Source organism: Ixodes scapularis, unplaced genomic scaffold, assembly GCF_016920785.2.
Source record: "Ixodes scapularis isolate PalLabHiFi unplaced genomic scaffold, ASM1692078v2 PGA_scaffold9__187_contigs__length_104089568, whole genome shotgun sequence".
Taxonomy (NCBI): Eukaryota; Metazoa; Arthropoda; class Arachnida; order Ixodida; family Ixodidae; genus Ixodes; species Ixodes scapularis.
The window spans coordinates 34,952,142-34,968,871 of record NW_024609884.1 but is presented as its reverse complement, the minus strand read 5'-3'; the positions used below and the strand labels follow the sequence as shown (position 1 = coordinate 34,968,871).

The window sequence follows — 16,730 nt, the reverse complement described above, 5'->3', positions numbered from 1 at the left end:
GGGCAAACACAGATCTCCAACAAACCTAGGTGACTAGTGCACGACTGCAAAAATCCGCCTGGTCCTGGTATCGAACCATGGACCTCTCTATTTTTAGTGGAGCGCTCTACCACCTGAGCTAACCAGGAGTTGGACGTCAGTAGAGGAAACGGGTTTTAACAGCTGCCTGGAGACGTCCCTGGTTCAATACCAGGACCAGGCAGATTTTTTTCAGTCACATACCAGTCACCTAGCTGTGTTGGAGAATTGTGTCATTTGTCCCCCTTGTTACCTCTCTCCAGAGATTATTATTGTTATTCTTGTCCAGCTCGCAGCATCTTTGCATTAATTGTATTAGAATCATAACCTTAAAATCAGGCCGTTATCCTTGTTGGTGTTAGACTGGTGGCAGCTGTTAAAGCCCATTTGCTTTACTGACATCTAACTCCTGGTTAGCTCAGTTGGTAAAGCACTCCACTGGAAATGTAGAGGTCCCTTATTTGATACCAGCACCAGTGGATGTTTTCAGTCGCGCACCATTCACCTAGCTGTGTTGGAGATTTGTGTTTGTCCTTTGTCCCCCTTCCTTTCCCTCTCCAGGGATCATTACTGTTATTCTTGTCCAGCTCCGGCACCTTTGCATTAGCTGCATTAACAGCAAAACGAATATCGCAATTTTGCTTTTCTTGTTTTCGCTGTGGCACACCCACGTGCTAAGGAGAAAGCACCCTTCCAGAGTGGGATGTGACATGATTTCTGAGTAAATCTGGCTATTATATACAAGGTTGTTGAGATAAATTCGGAAAATTCAACATACTCAGGAAAACACAAACAGAGGCAAAGATAAAATGAATATTGGCAGTTTTCTGTGTTTTGCCTGGTCTGCCATAACGTCTTCCTGGTTGACAAATTATCTAAAGTCTTGGCAATGCTGTAAACACGTGCCTTGCTCCCCCACTTTGAGAACTGGGGGGGGGGGGCAGGGGGGGCGCTTACCCCCCCCCCCCCCCCCAGTTCTCAAAGTGGGGGAGCAAGGCACGTGTTTTGCCCCCCCCCCCCCCCCCCCCCCCTGAAACAGCTGCCACTGGGCAGGGCAAGCTCTGGCCGGCACTGCCCCCCGGCCCTGGGGGGGGGGGGGGGTTCTGGCTTGCCCCCCCATCAAAAACAAGTTGGTACGCCACTGCTTGTGTCTTCTTGTTGCCATACCACACAAAGATTTGCTTAGGCGACTTCCCGGCGCAAAGCGATTCAAGTATTGCTGCCCTCCGGTCGTATTCACTGCTAATTTTTGAGCAAGTCGCGAATTGTTTATTATGCGATGGTCCAGTGTTGAATCACGTGGCCGCAGAAGCACAATACAGCCGGTTAGCTTCACTGTATTGTTGAAAGACGAAATCTGGAAAACGTCCAGATTTATCTCGACGACCCTAATTGACTGCAATATTCCGACGGTCTGTTTTTCAAATTCAAGATTTAACAGGGATAAGTGAATATTGTGAAAAGACTTGCACAAACTGCTCTATAGGTTTATTTTTTGTCAACTCTTGTTTAGTTATTACCTTTATGTGGCTTCATATTTGTTCGATGGCACAGTCAATAGAGTACATTAAAACTAAATTAGCTTGAGCACGGTGGGATTGTTTTTAAGAATGCATATTTATCATTCACATGCCAATTTTTGTTACAAGTTCTACATATATAACATTATTGATGTTTATAATCAAATACAAGTTTTTTTGTTTTATCGGATATCGCAGTTTTATTAGAACGTTTAGACTTTGGAGAGAACATCAATTAGGGTGCTCCAAGTTGTTCTATTTTAACATTATTTAAGTGGAATATACTATTTGTTACAAGTTCTACATATATACCATAATTGATGTTCATAATCAAATACAAATTTTTTTGTTTGTTTTTTATCGGATAATGCAGTTTTATTAGATCGTTTAGAATTTGAAGAGAACATCAATTAGGGTGCTCTAAGTTGTTCTATTTTAACATTGTTTCAGTGGAATATACTATGTGCTTTACCCTTGATTCTGTACCGAAAGTAACTATGCACTGCAGTTCATATACTGTCGTTCATCAGTTAGCTTCTTGTTGCCGTGTTTGGTGCTTTTACGCACAGCTGATGTTAACAAGAAAAGTGTGAAGTAAAAGTAGACATCGTCTTTCTGTTGATAGGTCAACAAACAAATCTTAACATATTTGCAGTGGTATGAATGAAAATGAAGTGTGCGTTTATGCTCCAAAATTGATTTTTGCAGCTCCAAAATGACTCCGACCAATCACGTCACTGCAGGTTTTGTAGCAGGTGAAATATTAGTTTGGAGTAGCCACTGAGGCTTTGGAGCAGACACCAAAATTTGTTAGCACGTCACTTGATTTCCCTATTAGAAGTCCAATCAAAAAATGTGCCGTGCCCCTCTTTCTGCACCATGGCGCAGAACACCAGGGGGTGCCATGGGACAGGAAGATAGCAGTGGAGGGCATGCGACAGCCAATCATGAGTGACGGCTTCTTGGCGGACTGATTTTTCGAAGGCGCGCATATTTGAAAATTTAGTCCGCCGGGAAGCTGTCACCCGTGATTGGCTGTCGTGTGCCCTCCCCTGCTGCCTTCTCATCTGGTGGCACCCTCTGGTGTTCTGTGCCACGGCGCAGAAAGGGGGGCGTGGAACAATCTTTGGTTGGATTTTTAATAGAAAAGTCGGCCACCCTTGAATGTGAATTCGGGTTTTTTAGGATGTTTAAAGCCTATAGATTGAGTTATGCGGTAAATAGACGTTTTTAGAATAGACTTGAGTGCACCTTTAAGGCAAGGCCTCTTTCCCTGAGTCTTTTCTACTCGGTAGTTGATTTAGTCTAAATATAATTTCTCTAAAATGCCACCCAAAATCAGCATATCCGATAATGTGTCTATCAATAAAAATATGCCCCCCCCCCCCCCCCCCCCCCCAAGGTTTATGAATACGAAACTCAAGATTTTAATTTTAATAAGCTGCAAAAAAACCACCTACATATATTATGAAAATCTACATTTGTTCTTTAAAAGTGACACCTTAGTGGCATTCAAACCAGAGTCGAGTCAAAGTTTGCTGCCCTTTTGATTGAATTGACCGCTGCCCAGGAACGACTAGCATTTTATTCAAATATAGACCAGAGTTTTTTTGTCCGTTTTCAGCACAGCTTTTTAAAATGAGAGGTCAACCTGTGATAGTGAGGAGCATAATTTCAGAGCCAATCTTGCTAATCTATGCGCTCCCCAAATCGGCTGCTGCTCCTAGCACTCCGGTGCAAAGCGGTGAAGCTTGACGCATGTGCTGGTGTGAGGCTGAGAAGGTTTATGCGAATGGCAGAAGTGCCACGGTATATCGTCAGGAGCAAAGGACCCTGGTTCTGTCTAGTCACACTAGCTGCCATCCCACTATTTTGCAAATATTTCTTGAGTCTTTTAGCTCCCGACATCGTCTGGAAATTCAGACAGTGACGGGGCCAGTGCGATTGACAAGCAATCTCTACACTTAGTTTCATCTCGGGTCAAAGTGCAGGCGACACTACAAGCCAGTGGAACCAATCAAACAGTTTCTGAAACGTAGCATCATGGCATTAGTCATCTACATGCTCTTTTATCTGCTAAACCAACCAAGTGCAGCGAATGCCCCTAGACTTGCACTTCTAGTATGGGTGTTTGTTATAGTATATGTCTGAGCTTTCAACTATGCTTGGGCCTAAAATGAAACATACTATACGGTGGCTAGAGACACTGTGAAATACATGTTTGTACCCATTTTCCTTCCCTTCTATTTCTCTGAAAATAAGGATAAACCAACGAAATATATTTATTTTTTGCTTTATTTAAGCCCACCTCAGCGCAGGTGTGGTGCAATTCTGAGCAAAAATGCCACTTTGGCTTCATTTGGTGCAGCACTCCCATCACTGCTGAGGAAGAAGTTAAAAGATCATTTCATGGCCCTTTTAAACATGTTTTTAACCTACCTTAATATTTCGAGAGATAGCCCACCTAACATTGAGAGAAAATAGGGTGAAAATAAACAGTAAGCCAACTTTCAACGTGCAATAAAAAAAAGATGAAAAAAAAAAATTTTAGATCATGTGTGTCCGTCAAACATGTTATTGTGGCAAAAGACAATAAAGCAAAGATGACTGTACTTCACTAGGAGCATTTACACCAAGGTCACCATGGAATCCGAACACTACGATTACTAGGAATGGGTCTTCTTTCGGTGTTTAACAGAAGATAGCATATCAAGCCAAAAATAAGGGTGGGTTACATTTCGGGAGTGGGGCATCCCTCGGGATTTTACAGTAATTTTTTTTAGAGTTCCAACCTCACTTGCATGCTCTAAGGATTCCAAAATTCATGAATTACAAGAATGCGTTCCATGCTTCCCCATTAAAATGTGGTATTAGATTGATATCCTTCTTATTTATTTTCTTCTGCCCCAAAGGAGCAAAGAGTTGAAGCAGCAAAGAAGTGGAACACCTGCAGTTCATTTATTTCAGTAACCTTGGGACCTTCAGCAAGAGTGGAGTAAAGAGTAAATAAAATTGCCTACTATATAAATAGTACAACAGGCATTGAACAATAGAAATAAGCAGGAGCAGTCCTAAATATATGATCATCCTGGATTGTTGTTAGAACGCAGTTCCAATCAAGTTTTGGGAATGAGAATGACCAAGACAGGATGAAACAGCAGGGCTCTTAAAGTGCATTGACCGAGTAGGGGGTTGATGTGAAATATGAAAGAAACCCACTTGAGCTACCTTGCACCCCAAGGATTAGATAGCATTCAATCACTTTCCGTCTCATGAACGCAGTTTTGATAAGACTCTGCTCTACCGCTGGGAGCGACAGTAATCATTGAGTCAAAGTATCTACAAACTGTGCAAGAGGAGGAGGATTAGAGCTAACTCCAACACTGCTCTTTCTCAGCTCCTTTCACACATCCCCCCCGTGCTCGGTGGTAAATCTATGCTAGCATCATTGCAAAGGATCCATTAAAGGGATACTTCAACGAAATTTGAAATATACCAGTTGTGTTCAAAAATAGGTTGAATATGGTCGACTATATCTATAAATGACAATCGCACGTTTTTATTTTGAGCCTGGCGGCTGTATTTTTCGTTATAAACGGCAAATGTGGCAAGCACTCGGAGGGCAGCCAGCGGAGAGCACGTGACATCTCCCGCAATCGTGACGTCGTTCGTCTCGGCACGAGCAAAGCTGCGGCGAGGCTGACGTCGAGAGGATGCCCTAGTCGTTCCAGCCACCGAAGCGGCTGCTTTTGTACGAATTTCGAGTGACGGGTTAATCTTCTATAATCTTGTAGAGGGACAATAGCGACTTCTGGGACTCACAAAAGAGATTCTCGAGGAGAGGGGAGTTCCTCCTTCCCTTCTACTCTCGTGGTGGCCGGAGGCGAGACAGTTAACGTCATTACCTGTCAAGGTTCCTAGACGGGCATTACAAACGAGGCATTAGCGACATCCGCCAGGTGCTCTTTGCTAATCATTTAATTTGTTTTAAAATTCCTTTTCTTGTCTTCTTTAACAGGATATTGGTGTGTCCGATCTGATACTGGTCCTTTGAACGCATATAGACCAAAAAATAAGCGCCAAAATTTCGTTGTAGTATCCCTTTAAGCAAGTAAAGCAAGCCAGAGCCCTAGAAGGGCAGTCATAAAAGCTCTTCAGTGCACCTTCAAGACCAATTAATGTTGCCGAGCTTAAATTGTTGCACAGGACTAGTGCAACTATGCATATATCGATCGTCAACTATTTTGTGCTACATTGTTAAGGCTAGTGCAACTTCTAGTGCTGCTGCCCCGCACTACTTCAAGAGCACGAGCTTGCGCAAGGTATGCTATCCCCAACATGTAGCGCAAAGTAGATGACACTGAGTTTAGTTGTCACTGGTATTCGTTCATCTGTCTATCGGCGACATTTTCTGCCTCCTTGCTTTTTAAGACAACACACAACAGATCAAAATGGCTCCGCCAGTCTCGGCAAGTATTGGCAGTATCTGTCAGTGCATCTAGAAATTAGTTGCTCTGCAAAACCACACCTGTTACTTAGTGGGCACAAGGGCCTACACACCCACGAGCCATTGGCACATACAAGAAATTTCGTACTATAGAAACAAATGAATGGGTGTGCCATCGGCTGAAGAGGAGGAAGTGCAGATGCTCTGGACACTGCTATAGAGCAACTCTGGTGACGCTGATCAAAGGACTTCCGTGAATAAACGTGTGGTACTAGTTCATTTTAACCTGGCTTCCAACGGCATACTGCACCGAGCACTTTTTATTTTTTTGTTCCAGCCACTGGTACATTGAGTAGACGAATTGTACTTTTATACCAAAGCGCACGTCTTCAAAGTTTCTGAATTGAGCAAAGTTGTCCATTAAAGCTGAACTAAAAAATAAAATAAAAGCGAAATCATTGTTCAATAATTAAAATAATAAAAGACACTGAAGGTACACACTTTGAAAAGGCAAGTTATACTACAAGAGGCACATAATATAGGGACTTAATCGTAACGAAAAGTCTAATAGTTGACTAAAATTTGTTACTTAACCTTAGAATTAATAAAAATAAACATGGTTCCAATTAGAAACTTGTTGAGTGTTATTGAAAACCACTCAATAAGTCAATTTTAGAAATACTTGAAGCATGTGAGAAGTGTAGGGGTGTGTGTGTGCTAAAGTTACCCCCCGTGCAGCAGGCACAAGGCTAGTGATGTGAAAATGTGGGCAATTAGATTATCATCTGCGTTTTTGTATTGCCAGTTTTGAGCCTGCGTCATGAGCAGCAATTTTAGCACCACGTACGTCGTGTTTCTAAAATTGACTGATTGGGTGGTTTTCGGTGACGCTCGGCAAGTTTCTAATTTGAACCAGACGTTTAGTAGTTTCACCAATTAAAAATAAATGAGCAGATTTTAGTTAATTATTCTATTTATTATGGCAATCAGCCCCCTATGCTATGTCCCCCTTGCCATATAACATGTGCGCAGACCACATTAGTGTTTTCACAGCCTTTTAATAAATATGTTTTAAATGAAAATTAAACACTACATTAGAAAAAGCAGAAATTTATTACAATTCATTCAAAGAAGTGGCAATGGGCCCTTACATAATATCATGTCAGACAGCACAGATGTAAAATTTTCTCAACCAAAGAGTTGTCAAAGCTGGATGGCAAACCAGCTGCCAAAGTAAAGCCAGAATCATTGTTTAAGCATGCAAACATACACACGACTGAAACTTCGTGACTCTAGCATAATTAGAGAAGTGGCCTGATAGGAGTGAGATCTATCAACAGTCACTACTTCAGGCACCACAAACATAAAATTGTGTCCTAAAGTTGCATACAAGAACAGTGTTCAACTATGTTGAAGACTACAGTATGAGGACAAATATCAGTATGTAAACCCTTGAAAATAAATCACAAATATGATTAAATCATAAAGAAAAATAATGAACACTTGGGTAGACATAAAAAAAAAGGCTTGATGCTGGCACAACATCAAGTTAGAAAACTCCAGCAGAATGCGAAGCATTTCAGAAAATATTTTTACAGATATCGCGAGTTTCCAATGAAGACTTCACAGGGAATCTAGGCCCCCGAGTCCACTACCTGCTCCTTCGACCGTATCCTCTAAACTTTTCAATTCGTGCAATATGAAATGTCCATAAAAAAAAAAGCACGGTTTCGTTGTTGAGATTTTTAAAGTCTCCTGAAACAACATGGATCCCATTAATTTTAAATCAACAGTGATGAGCACTGTTCTTCTGAAGTAGTTTTTAGTTAGTAGAAATTGTTTCGGAATTAAGGAAATAATTTGAAATCGTAGGTCGGACACACACACACACACACACAAGCCAAATTAGGATATACCAATCTTTCGTCCACTAGATTGAAGTTTTGGAGTACCGCTTGTCTGATTTCAATCAAATTTGCAGTGGAAGTTTATATTAATGGCAAGACCACCCCTGCCGAATTTCATTGTCCTATGTCAATTCTGAGACGTGTTACAATATGGAAGTCAGTGTGTTCGCTTAGGAAAACTATTGTATTAAAATAAAATAAAAATGTGCAATTTTTATGTGAAATATAGTTATAGGAATGCCCATAGCACATACCCAGCTAGTTATTTTGCTATATTGCATTGTATTTCATAAATATAACTCCATAAGATGATTTACAAAAAATTTTCATGTCTGCACTTTTTTAAAAATGTTTTTTTTAGAATAAAAGAATGTTAAAGTAAAAAAACTAACCAGCCAGGCATGTTCCTCACAAAATTCTATCCCAGAAAACCACCTAAAAATAATTTTCTAATGTGTAATAGGAAAACAATAGTGTTCCTAAAGTGAAATTTATGGCAAAAAGTGGATTGTAGAAAAATGCAAAGTGCCCAACCCTTATCTTTTCTTCAGCAGCAATGGACCAAAAATAATTAATAAAAAATTAACTAAGCAATGCAAGCTAATGAAACTTTCTGGGAATACTCTCTAGATGTTGGTGGATGTAAATATGGCATTTTTTCAAAATCCGTTTTTTGCAGAAATAGTTTTTTCTGGGTAGTTTCCCCCTTTAATGAAATTCAAAAACTTCGAAGGCCCTGAGAATGGCAATTTCAAATTTTGAAGTGTTTTAACTGCAAAGAAAAAAAAGTGTATTTTTAAACAGCCTAATTGGGACAAGCATGTCAGAAAACAATTTTTCCGCCAAAAACAAAATTTTTTACAGCAATATTTATTGCGCGAGACTGATTTTAGTTTGTGGCTATTTCGTCAGTTTTAAATTGTGCGCCACAAAGTTGGTATTATACGTCACGTAGTGGCTGCTATAAGTCACGGAGTGACTTATAGCAGCCACACCGCGTGCGTCTAAAGAGCGGGAGTTTCAAATGTGGAAAAGTAGTGATTCCGACTAAATTATGTCCTGCAGCGTAAATATTGCTAGAAAAAATTTTTTTTTCGCGGAAGATTTGTTTTGTAACATGCTTGTCCGATATAAGCTGTTTAAGAAAACCCTTTTTTTCCTTTGCAGTTACCCTTTAAGGAGAGGTGGGAACCCTGCCAATCCTCTGTCAATAGCAGCAGTCCACTGCTTTGTCCATGAGACCACAAGGTGAAGGTGAAGGTACGGTGGAATCTGTCAGTCGCTCGTGTATCTGGTGTACAACTGGTCAGAATAGTCAGATACAGAATCTGAAAGAAACAAAAAAGAACAAGAGTCTTATGTTTAATGTTGCACAATATGTATCTAACCAATAATCATAATACAACATTTTATAAGGTTGAGAAGATTTCCAGGGATTTAATTAAAGGGCAACTCCGCTTCATTTTTGATATTTAGAAAACTATGTAGCCCTCTTCAGTATCATATAGGAAGACCCTGTGTCAAATATTATGATCTAATTCCGTTTATATATTGAATAAACTGGCCAGCAAACCTTCAAGCGAGCCAAGTCGCCGAAATCTGCCAACTCTAGCGTGCGGCGCGAGGCGCAATAATCAGCACAGTCAATGCCACGGAGATGGAGCGGCCAACGTTGAACCACTACGTCAGAGGCATGCGTACGTCATTCTCACGTTTTATTTGTTTTTACTTCTCAGAGCGAAATTGAGCGATGACGTCATGAGTTTCTCCTCCCGGTGTTAGCTGACCGGATGCGCCTGGGATGCGCTGCCCTGCGCGCTTATCGGTCTGTTTTTCCGCTCCTTTTCTCCTCTTTCGTCTTCTCCCCTTCCCCCTCGCCCCCGGGCCATCACCGTCCACGCCATGCAAAGCGACCTGCCCGCGTCCAAAAAAAAAAAAAAAAAAAAAAAAAGACCTCGCTCGGTTTTTTGCTCTCTCCCGAACGTCGCAAGACCACGTGGTTCGACGTGACGTGCCATGACTCTGACGACCCGAGACCAATGTTGCCTGACGCAACCGAAGTTTCGGTTTCGGTATCAGCTGATGTTTAAATTAGGATTACACAAATAATATTCCACATTTCGCGAATCCTTAGACGTAGAGTTGTTTAGTAGTGCTTTGTGAATGTGAATCACATGGAAGCCTAAATTTTTCGGAATTGAGCGGAGTTGCCCTTTAAGTAAAACAAAAATTAAACGTCTTCGCAAGTGTCGACGCTTAAAATATAAAAAACAAGTTAGCTTTCAGGAGTACATCCTAAAAATAAAAATTGAATGAAAATTGAAATTATTTGCCCCACATTTTGTATCCCCATCTCTTAAGCTCTCTCAAGCCAAGGTAATAAATTTAGAAATACACTAGCACAGTACCCCCCCCACACACACACACATACACAGTGCTATTGACCACATCTAATAGTAGATATTCTCAGCAGCTTTAGTAGTAGTTTGTAGATGAGGAGCAAGAAGCACCGAATCTGCAGGCAGTCGTTTATGCTTTACAACTACACAAGCAGCTGTAAAATCTGAAACAATCATGCAAGAGGAGTGTCTGAAATGTCCATATGGCCAACTCGGGCAGCTGCTAGACGTTTTTGCATAACCAATTGAGTACTGACCTAGTAACCACTTTTCCGAGACATGAGTGATGCCAGGCAGTCGCTTGGATGGTTCAATGGGACCCAGGGCAACATCGCAGTGCTGGTAAGAGGTCAGCTGGGTTTCAAGCAACAACATAACAAGATGTCAGGACCCCAAATGTGCACAGGTATGCTTATCTTAGAGGTTGCAAAGACTCGAACACATGCAAGTATATTCCATGAACCAACTGAGCATAGAATGCTGAGCATACGCCTATGTTTGGACAATTTCAAATTTTACCACAGATGATAGATCCGTGTTGAGTAAGTGCCCACTCGTCGCTCCGTGACAATGACCTTCCAAATATAGGTGATTGGTTGGTTTGGTGTTTTACGGTGATGTTTCACATATTTTTGTAACAAGTGAAATGGGATCTTTTAGGGGCAAAGCTCCTTAGACCCCTAAGGAGCTTCGCCCCTAAAACTTCCAAATTTGGCATGCATGCTTTAGAATATGTAGAATGCAACTACCTAGGTTTGGCGAAAATGTATATTTTTTTTTATACTTATAAAAAATTTGAGAAAACTTTTGTTAGTCCGTTAAAAATGCTGTTTTGCAATTTTTCTAAATTTTAGAATAAAACAAGTCTCGCATAAATTATTTTTGTTAGTTATTGCTCTCGGTGGTCAGAAGGAGCGAATCAGATCCAGTGTATAAGTTGCATTTTTTTTCGAACATTTTTCTTTGTGCGTTTTGTACAACAATGCGACTTATATGCATTTTTAAAAAAGATATATTGATGGTGCAGCGCCATTTATTTATTCGCCGCATGCCATCTTTCGCAGAGCACCATAACTATGTAGCCATAGGTGATGTTGCCCCTTCCAGGAGGCAATGCTGTGGCTGCACTTTACACTTTTGATAACTGACTCAGCGAGAAATTTTACTGTCTCCCCGAAGAGGCTCAATCGGGATAGAAAAGGCAGTGAGAATAAAGCTCTTACAGCATGTAATCGACGTTGCCCCAATTCAACCATATTTCTGTATTCTTTCGCTTCAGTCCAGTAACACTAAAAGGTAACACGCCCCCATTGCAGAAACTTTTCTCACGTCTTTCTTAGTTTCTGTTTGATGAGCAATTTTTTTTCTGCCATGCTCCAATTGTGGCTAGCCGATTTTTTAGTGGCACCGAAAGAAGCATGTTAAGATTTAGTTATCTGCCTGCACGTTAATGCTCGTGTTGTCTCCGTGCCTTGGTCCAAAGCTTGGTTCACAAGTGTCTGGCACGTTAAAACTTCAGTTTGCTTATGTGTACACTCGAATAAAGCCGACTACCTTCTCATTTTGTGCATGTTACTTCCTTTTTCTGCAAAACAAATGATTGCCCCCGCCAGGCAGTGCCGTGATTTGGGCATTTCTCCCGAGTCGAAACGTCGAAGTTGTTGCGCGTCAAACGGTATGTGTGAACCAGCCAATTGTGCGAAACTCAGATTTCGTGATACAGATGCGAGTAAAACAAAAGAATTCATTGTGTGAACTGTGCAAAGAGGTGCGACTTATATACCAACTTTTCCGCGGAAATGGCTATATATAGGGAAGTGTGACTTGTAGTCCAGAAACTTTACTATGCTCTTTTAAGTGTTGCCATGCCCCACATGTGCACAAGAAGGTGTTTTCTGCATGTCTATTGCATCCAGAACATAAAAAACCAGCTAAATCAGATTTATAAAGAGGAGAATAAGCACTAGAAACTATGAAAATTTAATTCAGATACTGTAAATAATACAAATTCTTTCCCCTTGGCTGACCAACCAGCAGAAAAAAGGAAGCTTGGTCCTCGATTTTCTTCTCGCCATTTTTCCTGCAACAGGAAAGAACCCCTCCTTTTTATGTCGCTATTTAGGATTTTAAAAGGTTAGTCTAGCGGCCAGTTAGTAATCACAAAAAGCAATGCAGAAGCCGCACCTTCATTCTTCCCCACTTCCCCCTCTTGATGCTAGCCTCCCTCGGACTTGAAGTACCAACAGTGCCGTGGGTGCTACGTGCTCGTCGGACCAGTCGTACGCCTATCTTTCCCCATGTGGTTACGCCCATTCCTACGTGCAGAGAGCGGGATCAGGAGAAGAAAGGAAGCGGTTGAATGGTCCGGCCAGCATGTAGCTCCCACCGCACCGTCGGCTTTAAGGGGGAACATGGGCCTGAGCTTCAAAATGTTTTGAAAAAATTCATTTTTCAATTTTGAGGTTTTCGGTTTTAGAAACTAATTATACACCCTTACACTAAATTTCAAAACCATGCGCCAAATAGTTACGTTGATATAAAATATTTTCAACACATTGTGAGGCAGTAACAAAGTAAAGGAGTTCAATGTTCGAATGCATTTTTCTCAGTTCCACTTTTTGCTGCAAATTTCATACGAAGGAATCTTTTGTTTGAAGGTAAAATGATTTTGATACCACAATCAAGATGTTTCTGAACTGAAATTTACTGAGGAATCGGGCTATCTACTTTATTTTGTTTTACATTAAAGTCCTCCTTGAGAAAAAACAATGTTTTCAAAAATTGACATAGGACAGATATGCATCTCCTATTTTGAGGTAATCACCCTTCCTGAAATATTTACATTTAAGTTATAAAAACTAGATAGCCCAAAGTCCCACGTCCCCCATTTTATACTCAAGCAGTTAAAATGGTGCTTAATAGCTTCATTTGCATATCATAGATTTCTTAATGAAGAGTGATGCATCTTCTTATGCAGGTATGTAAAGTTGCTCTAGCGAGCTGAAAGTTTGCACAGTACACCTACATCTGAAGTTAAATCTCCCCTGCTAATTTCATTCTGATCACCTGAGTAGTTCAAAAGTTCAACCTCTAGCCAGTGTCCCCCCTTAAGCTGAGCGAGTATAAACTAAAACTGAAGAAAGCCAAACTGGTGTTCTTCTCGCCACGCTGGCCTGCTTTCCCCATCGAAGTTACTCACGTGGTTCGTTCATTCAACAACTGTCTAGAAAGCGTTTTACCGATAAGGATACACCAACGACAAATTTTTTTTATGACCGATAACTTTTTTTTTTTGCTTAAGGTTTTTTATTTTAAATACTGTAAACGACTTCATTTTCACAAAAACCTAAATTTCGCGAATCGTCTACAATTTGCGAAAAATAGGTCCCGCAAACAATTCCGGTAAAATGTAAACACATTGGAATCTATATTGAGATCACACCGCATCGCGAAAATTAGAACCCCCGAATTATTCCAAAACTTCAGCTTTGACCTAAATCGCGAAATATTGAGCCCGCGAAAATTAAGTTGTTTACAGTATATGCTTCTTTCTTTTTTTTAGCTTTTTTATTAGAAAATGAAGTATGTTTCAGCAACTGCATCAAATACTAAAACGGACAGATTTTTGCGAAAAACTAAATTTCACAATTTAAAAATACAGAGAAAAATTGATCACACAAATACATCACTCCGTCGCAATCAGTACATAGCAAATCGCCTCCAATCGTAAAATGCCGTGACCGCTAAATATTCCCGAAATCCACGAAATTACGTGACCGCGAAAATAAAGTCAGTTTACAGTACAACAAACACTGAGGTCTCCGAGTCTTTGTTCTACATTTTTCTCAAAGAAAAGAATGTGTGACCAACGGCCTAAAAGAATACACATCAGAGGAAGAGACTGCGGCAGAGCATCAGCTTAGCGTTTCTGGATGAGGTTGGCACAACAATGTTCGACCCTCTTCTAAAAGACGCAAACGCCGAAAATGAAGATGATTCGTTAAATGCCATGATCATGAAAGCTCCGCTGTGCCTCTTGGTATCCTCACACAACCCCTCAATAAGCTGAAAAATGGCTTGCAATGACACGCGAGTCATTTGTCAGCGACATATCTGCGCTCTTGAACATACGCCGTGCCGCCAAAACTTGGCTTAAAGGGGCCCTGCAACCATATTTAAGCGTCTACCTTTTTTGCGGTTTCCACGTCTCTTGGGGTTCGGGCAAGCCAGCGGGCACGGAGAGAGTAACTAAATATCAGTGCGTCATATTTTAACCGGACGATGCAGAAACCCCCTCCACCGACGAGGGCGACCCGCGTTGCCGAAAGCGCGCGATATGTGACGTCTTTGGTCCTGGGCTTACTACTGGTCAGAGCCGCTAAAAGCTTTTTTTTTTAGTCGAGATACAAAATATAGGTGGCGCGAACCGTTTCAATTCTTTATGAAAGTAGTTTTTGTTCAGTATTTTATATCAGAAAAGAAACAAATACAGTTTATAAAGTACGGAAACAAGAAAAGACCCGTCGACAAACCCGCCACCAAGCGGTGGAAAAAACGGCGCATACTAGAAAGGTCTAGTGGGATGAGGCGCCAACGAACGGCGCGCGTAGAAAGGTCCCAGATGTACGCGGCGGCGCTGCGGTCATACACCGGCTCAAGGATCCGAGCGGTTCCGAGCGTTCCGAAGGCTTTCGGCGTGGGCTTTGCTGGCGATTTGGCCATTTGGCGGTATGGCAGCGCGAAGTGGCTCCCGCTCTGAACTGATCTTTACCCCGTGTTTGCTGTCGTTTGTGGCCAATGAAGTGTTATGCTGAATTGGCATACCTGCCAACCTGTCGACTTTCAAATTCGTAAAAGTCCCGCAGCCACGGCGGGGGGGGGGGGGGGGGGGGGGGGGGGGGGGGGGGGGGAGGGGAGGGGGGGGGGGGGTACGCGAAGCAATGTGCAGATTAATGTCAGCCGGGCCAGCGTGCGAAACGCTTACATCACACGTGCACGTGCTACAGAATCCAAACTTCTCTCGCTTTTTGGGCGGCACGAAGCACGGAAATTTCGACGTGTAGGACTTTAGGAACACCTGAAAGTACCTCTTTCGAGGTTTGGAGCTCGGCATTGTGCCGCGAAGCCAGTGAACAGGAGAATGCTACAGTTACACGTGCAACAAACACAGACGCCGTACTTCTCGCCTCGAAACTGGCCGAAGCAACGAGGCCCAACAATGTCTGAACATGCCGAACCAACGTGCACCGGTGCACCGCCAAACACACAAACAAAGGCTTTGAGCTTTGGATTGGTTTTCGATCCGTGGCCACCAGATAGACGGATGGTAAAAACCACGACGCTGCTATGGACGGTACCTATCGTCCTCTTGTGGCGGTGCAAGATACCGCCAACAACGAAGTTACAAAAAAAAAAAAAAAATTAAAAAATATATTTTTTTGCAGGATTTGAAGCAAGATTCGTAAAATCGTAAAATTAGTCCCAATTCATACATTTTATGAAAAATTCGGAAGAGTTGGCAGGTATGAATTAGTATTTAATCGCACAGCAAAAGCAATGCGAGCCACCCTGGCCGCCCGCTTCATACAGCCTATCCAACACGTGCTTTAGTGGCACCCTCTCGAGCCGTCGACACGGAGTGCGGCAGCCATGAGCGCTCGATGAGCTCACTACTGCTCCTCTAATTCACGGCCACTCAAGCGAGGACCTACGACGTCATGAAGGAGGTTATTTTTTGCTTGTTTTTGTAATTCTAATTTGCCTATAACTTTTAAAATAAAGCGAAATTTGAGAAAAGAAAAGTTTCTTTAAGTTACTACGTTCAGTGCGCTCAGGTTCGGTGCAAATTCAAAACCAGTCAAAAAGTTGTTGCAGGGCCCCTTTAACGCTTGATAAAAAAAAAAAAAAATTACACGACCAGCTGTATGTCATCGAGTGCAACGTTGCCCCAGAGCCGACGGTCGAAGCTTTCTGCCGACAGGACACCAATAAAAATTTGTGCTCGGTTCAAAACCATGCCTCGTGCACTGTGGTATGGAGCAAGTGCGCACCATATTGCCAAATACCATGCAAGCCAATACGGGCAACTCCCGTGAAGCGCAGGTGAAAAGTGATGACAGCGCCCCTGGCGAGCTCGGAGTTTCCGCAAGCATAAGAATTCTCCAGAACGCATTGGTTTTGCCTATCGCTAGAGCCAGAGCTCTGCTAAAGACCTACGGTGAAACAGAAGACATACTCTTTGTAGATGCTGCTTTCTACGACAATAAAAAGCTCGGACACAAAGTAGCAGTAGCAATAGATACAGAAGGCGACGCTATAAATACCATTAGTGTTAGAAACGCCTCGATAGAAGAAGCAGAGGAGATGGGCATCGCCATAGCAGTGAACTGCAAAAACTGCAGGGGAATCTTCTGCAACTCTAAAATGGCTATCAGCAACT

General features: G+C 42.0%; 1 protein-coding gene and 1 non-coding gene across 3 annotated transcripts in view; both read right to left on the bottom strand.

The window, feature by feature from the left end:
- Positions 1-55: 55 nt before the first annotated feature.
- Positions 56-128, bottom strand: Trnaf-aaa. Its single transcript has one exon. It is a non-coding gene; the product is annotated as a tRNA-Phe (tRNA).
- Positions 129-7,079: 6,951 nt separating this feature from the next.
- Positions 7,080-16,730, bottom strand: part of LOC8027556 (microcephalin) — a 47,667-nt gene continuing 38,016 nt past the window's right edge. For both annotated transcript variants that reach the window (XM_029975896.4, XM_029975902.4), the window contains exons 14-15: positions 10,549-10,645; positions 7,080-9,220 (exon numbers count right to left, since the gene is read on the bottom strand). In XM_029975896.4, the coding sequence (XP_029831756.2) occupies positions 9,168-9,220; positions 10,549-10,645 (150 nt within the window). In that variant the 3' untranslated portion in view covers positions 7,080-9,167. The remainder of the gene's footprint in view (positions 9,221-10,548; positions 10,646-16,730) is intronic.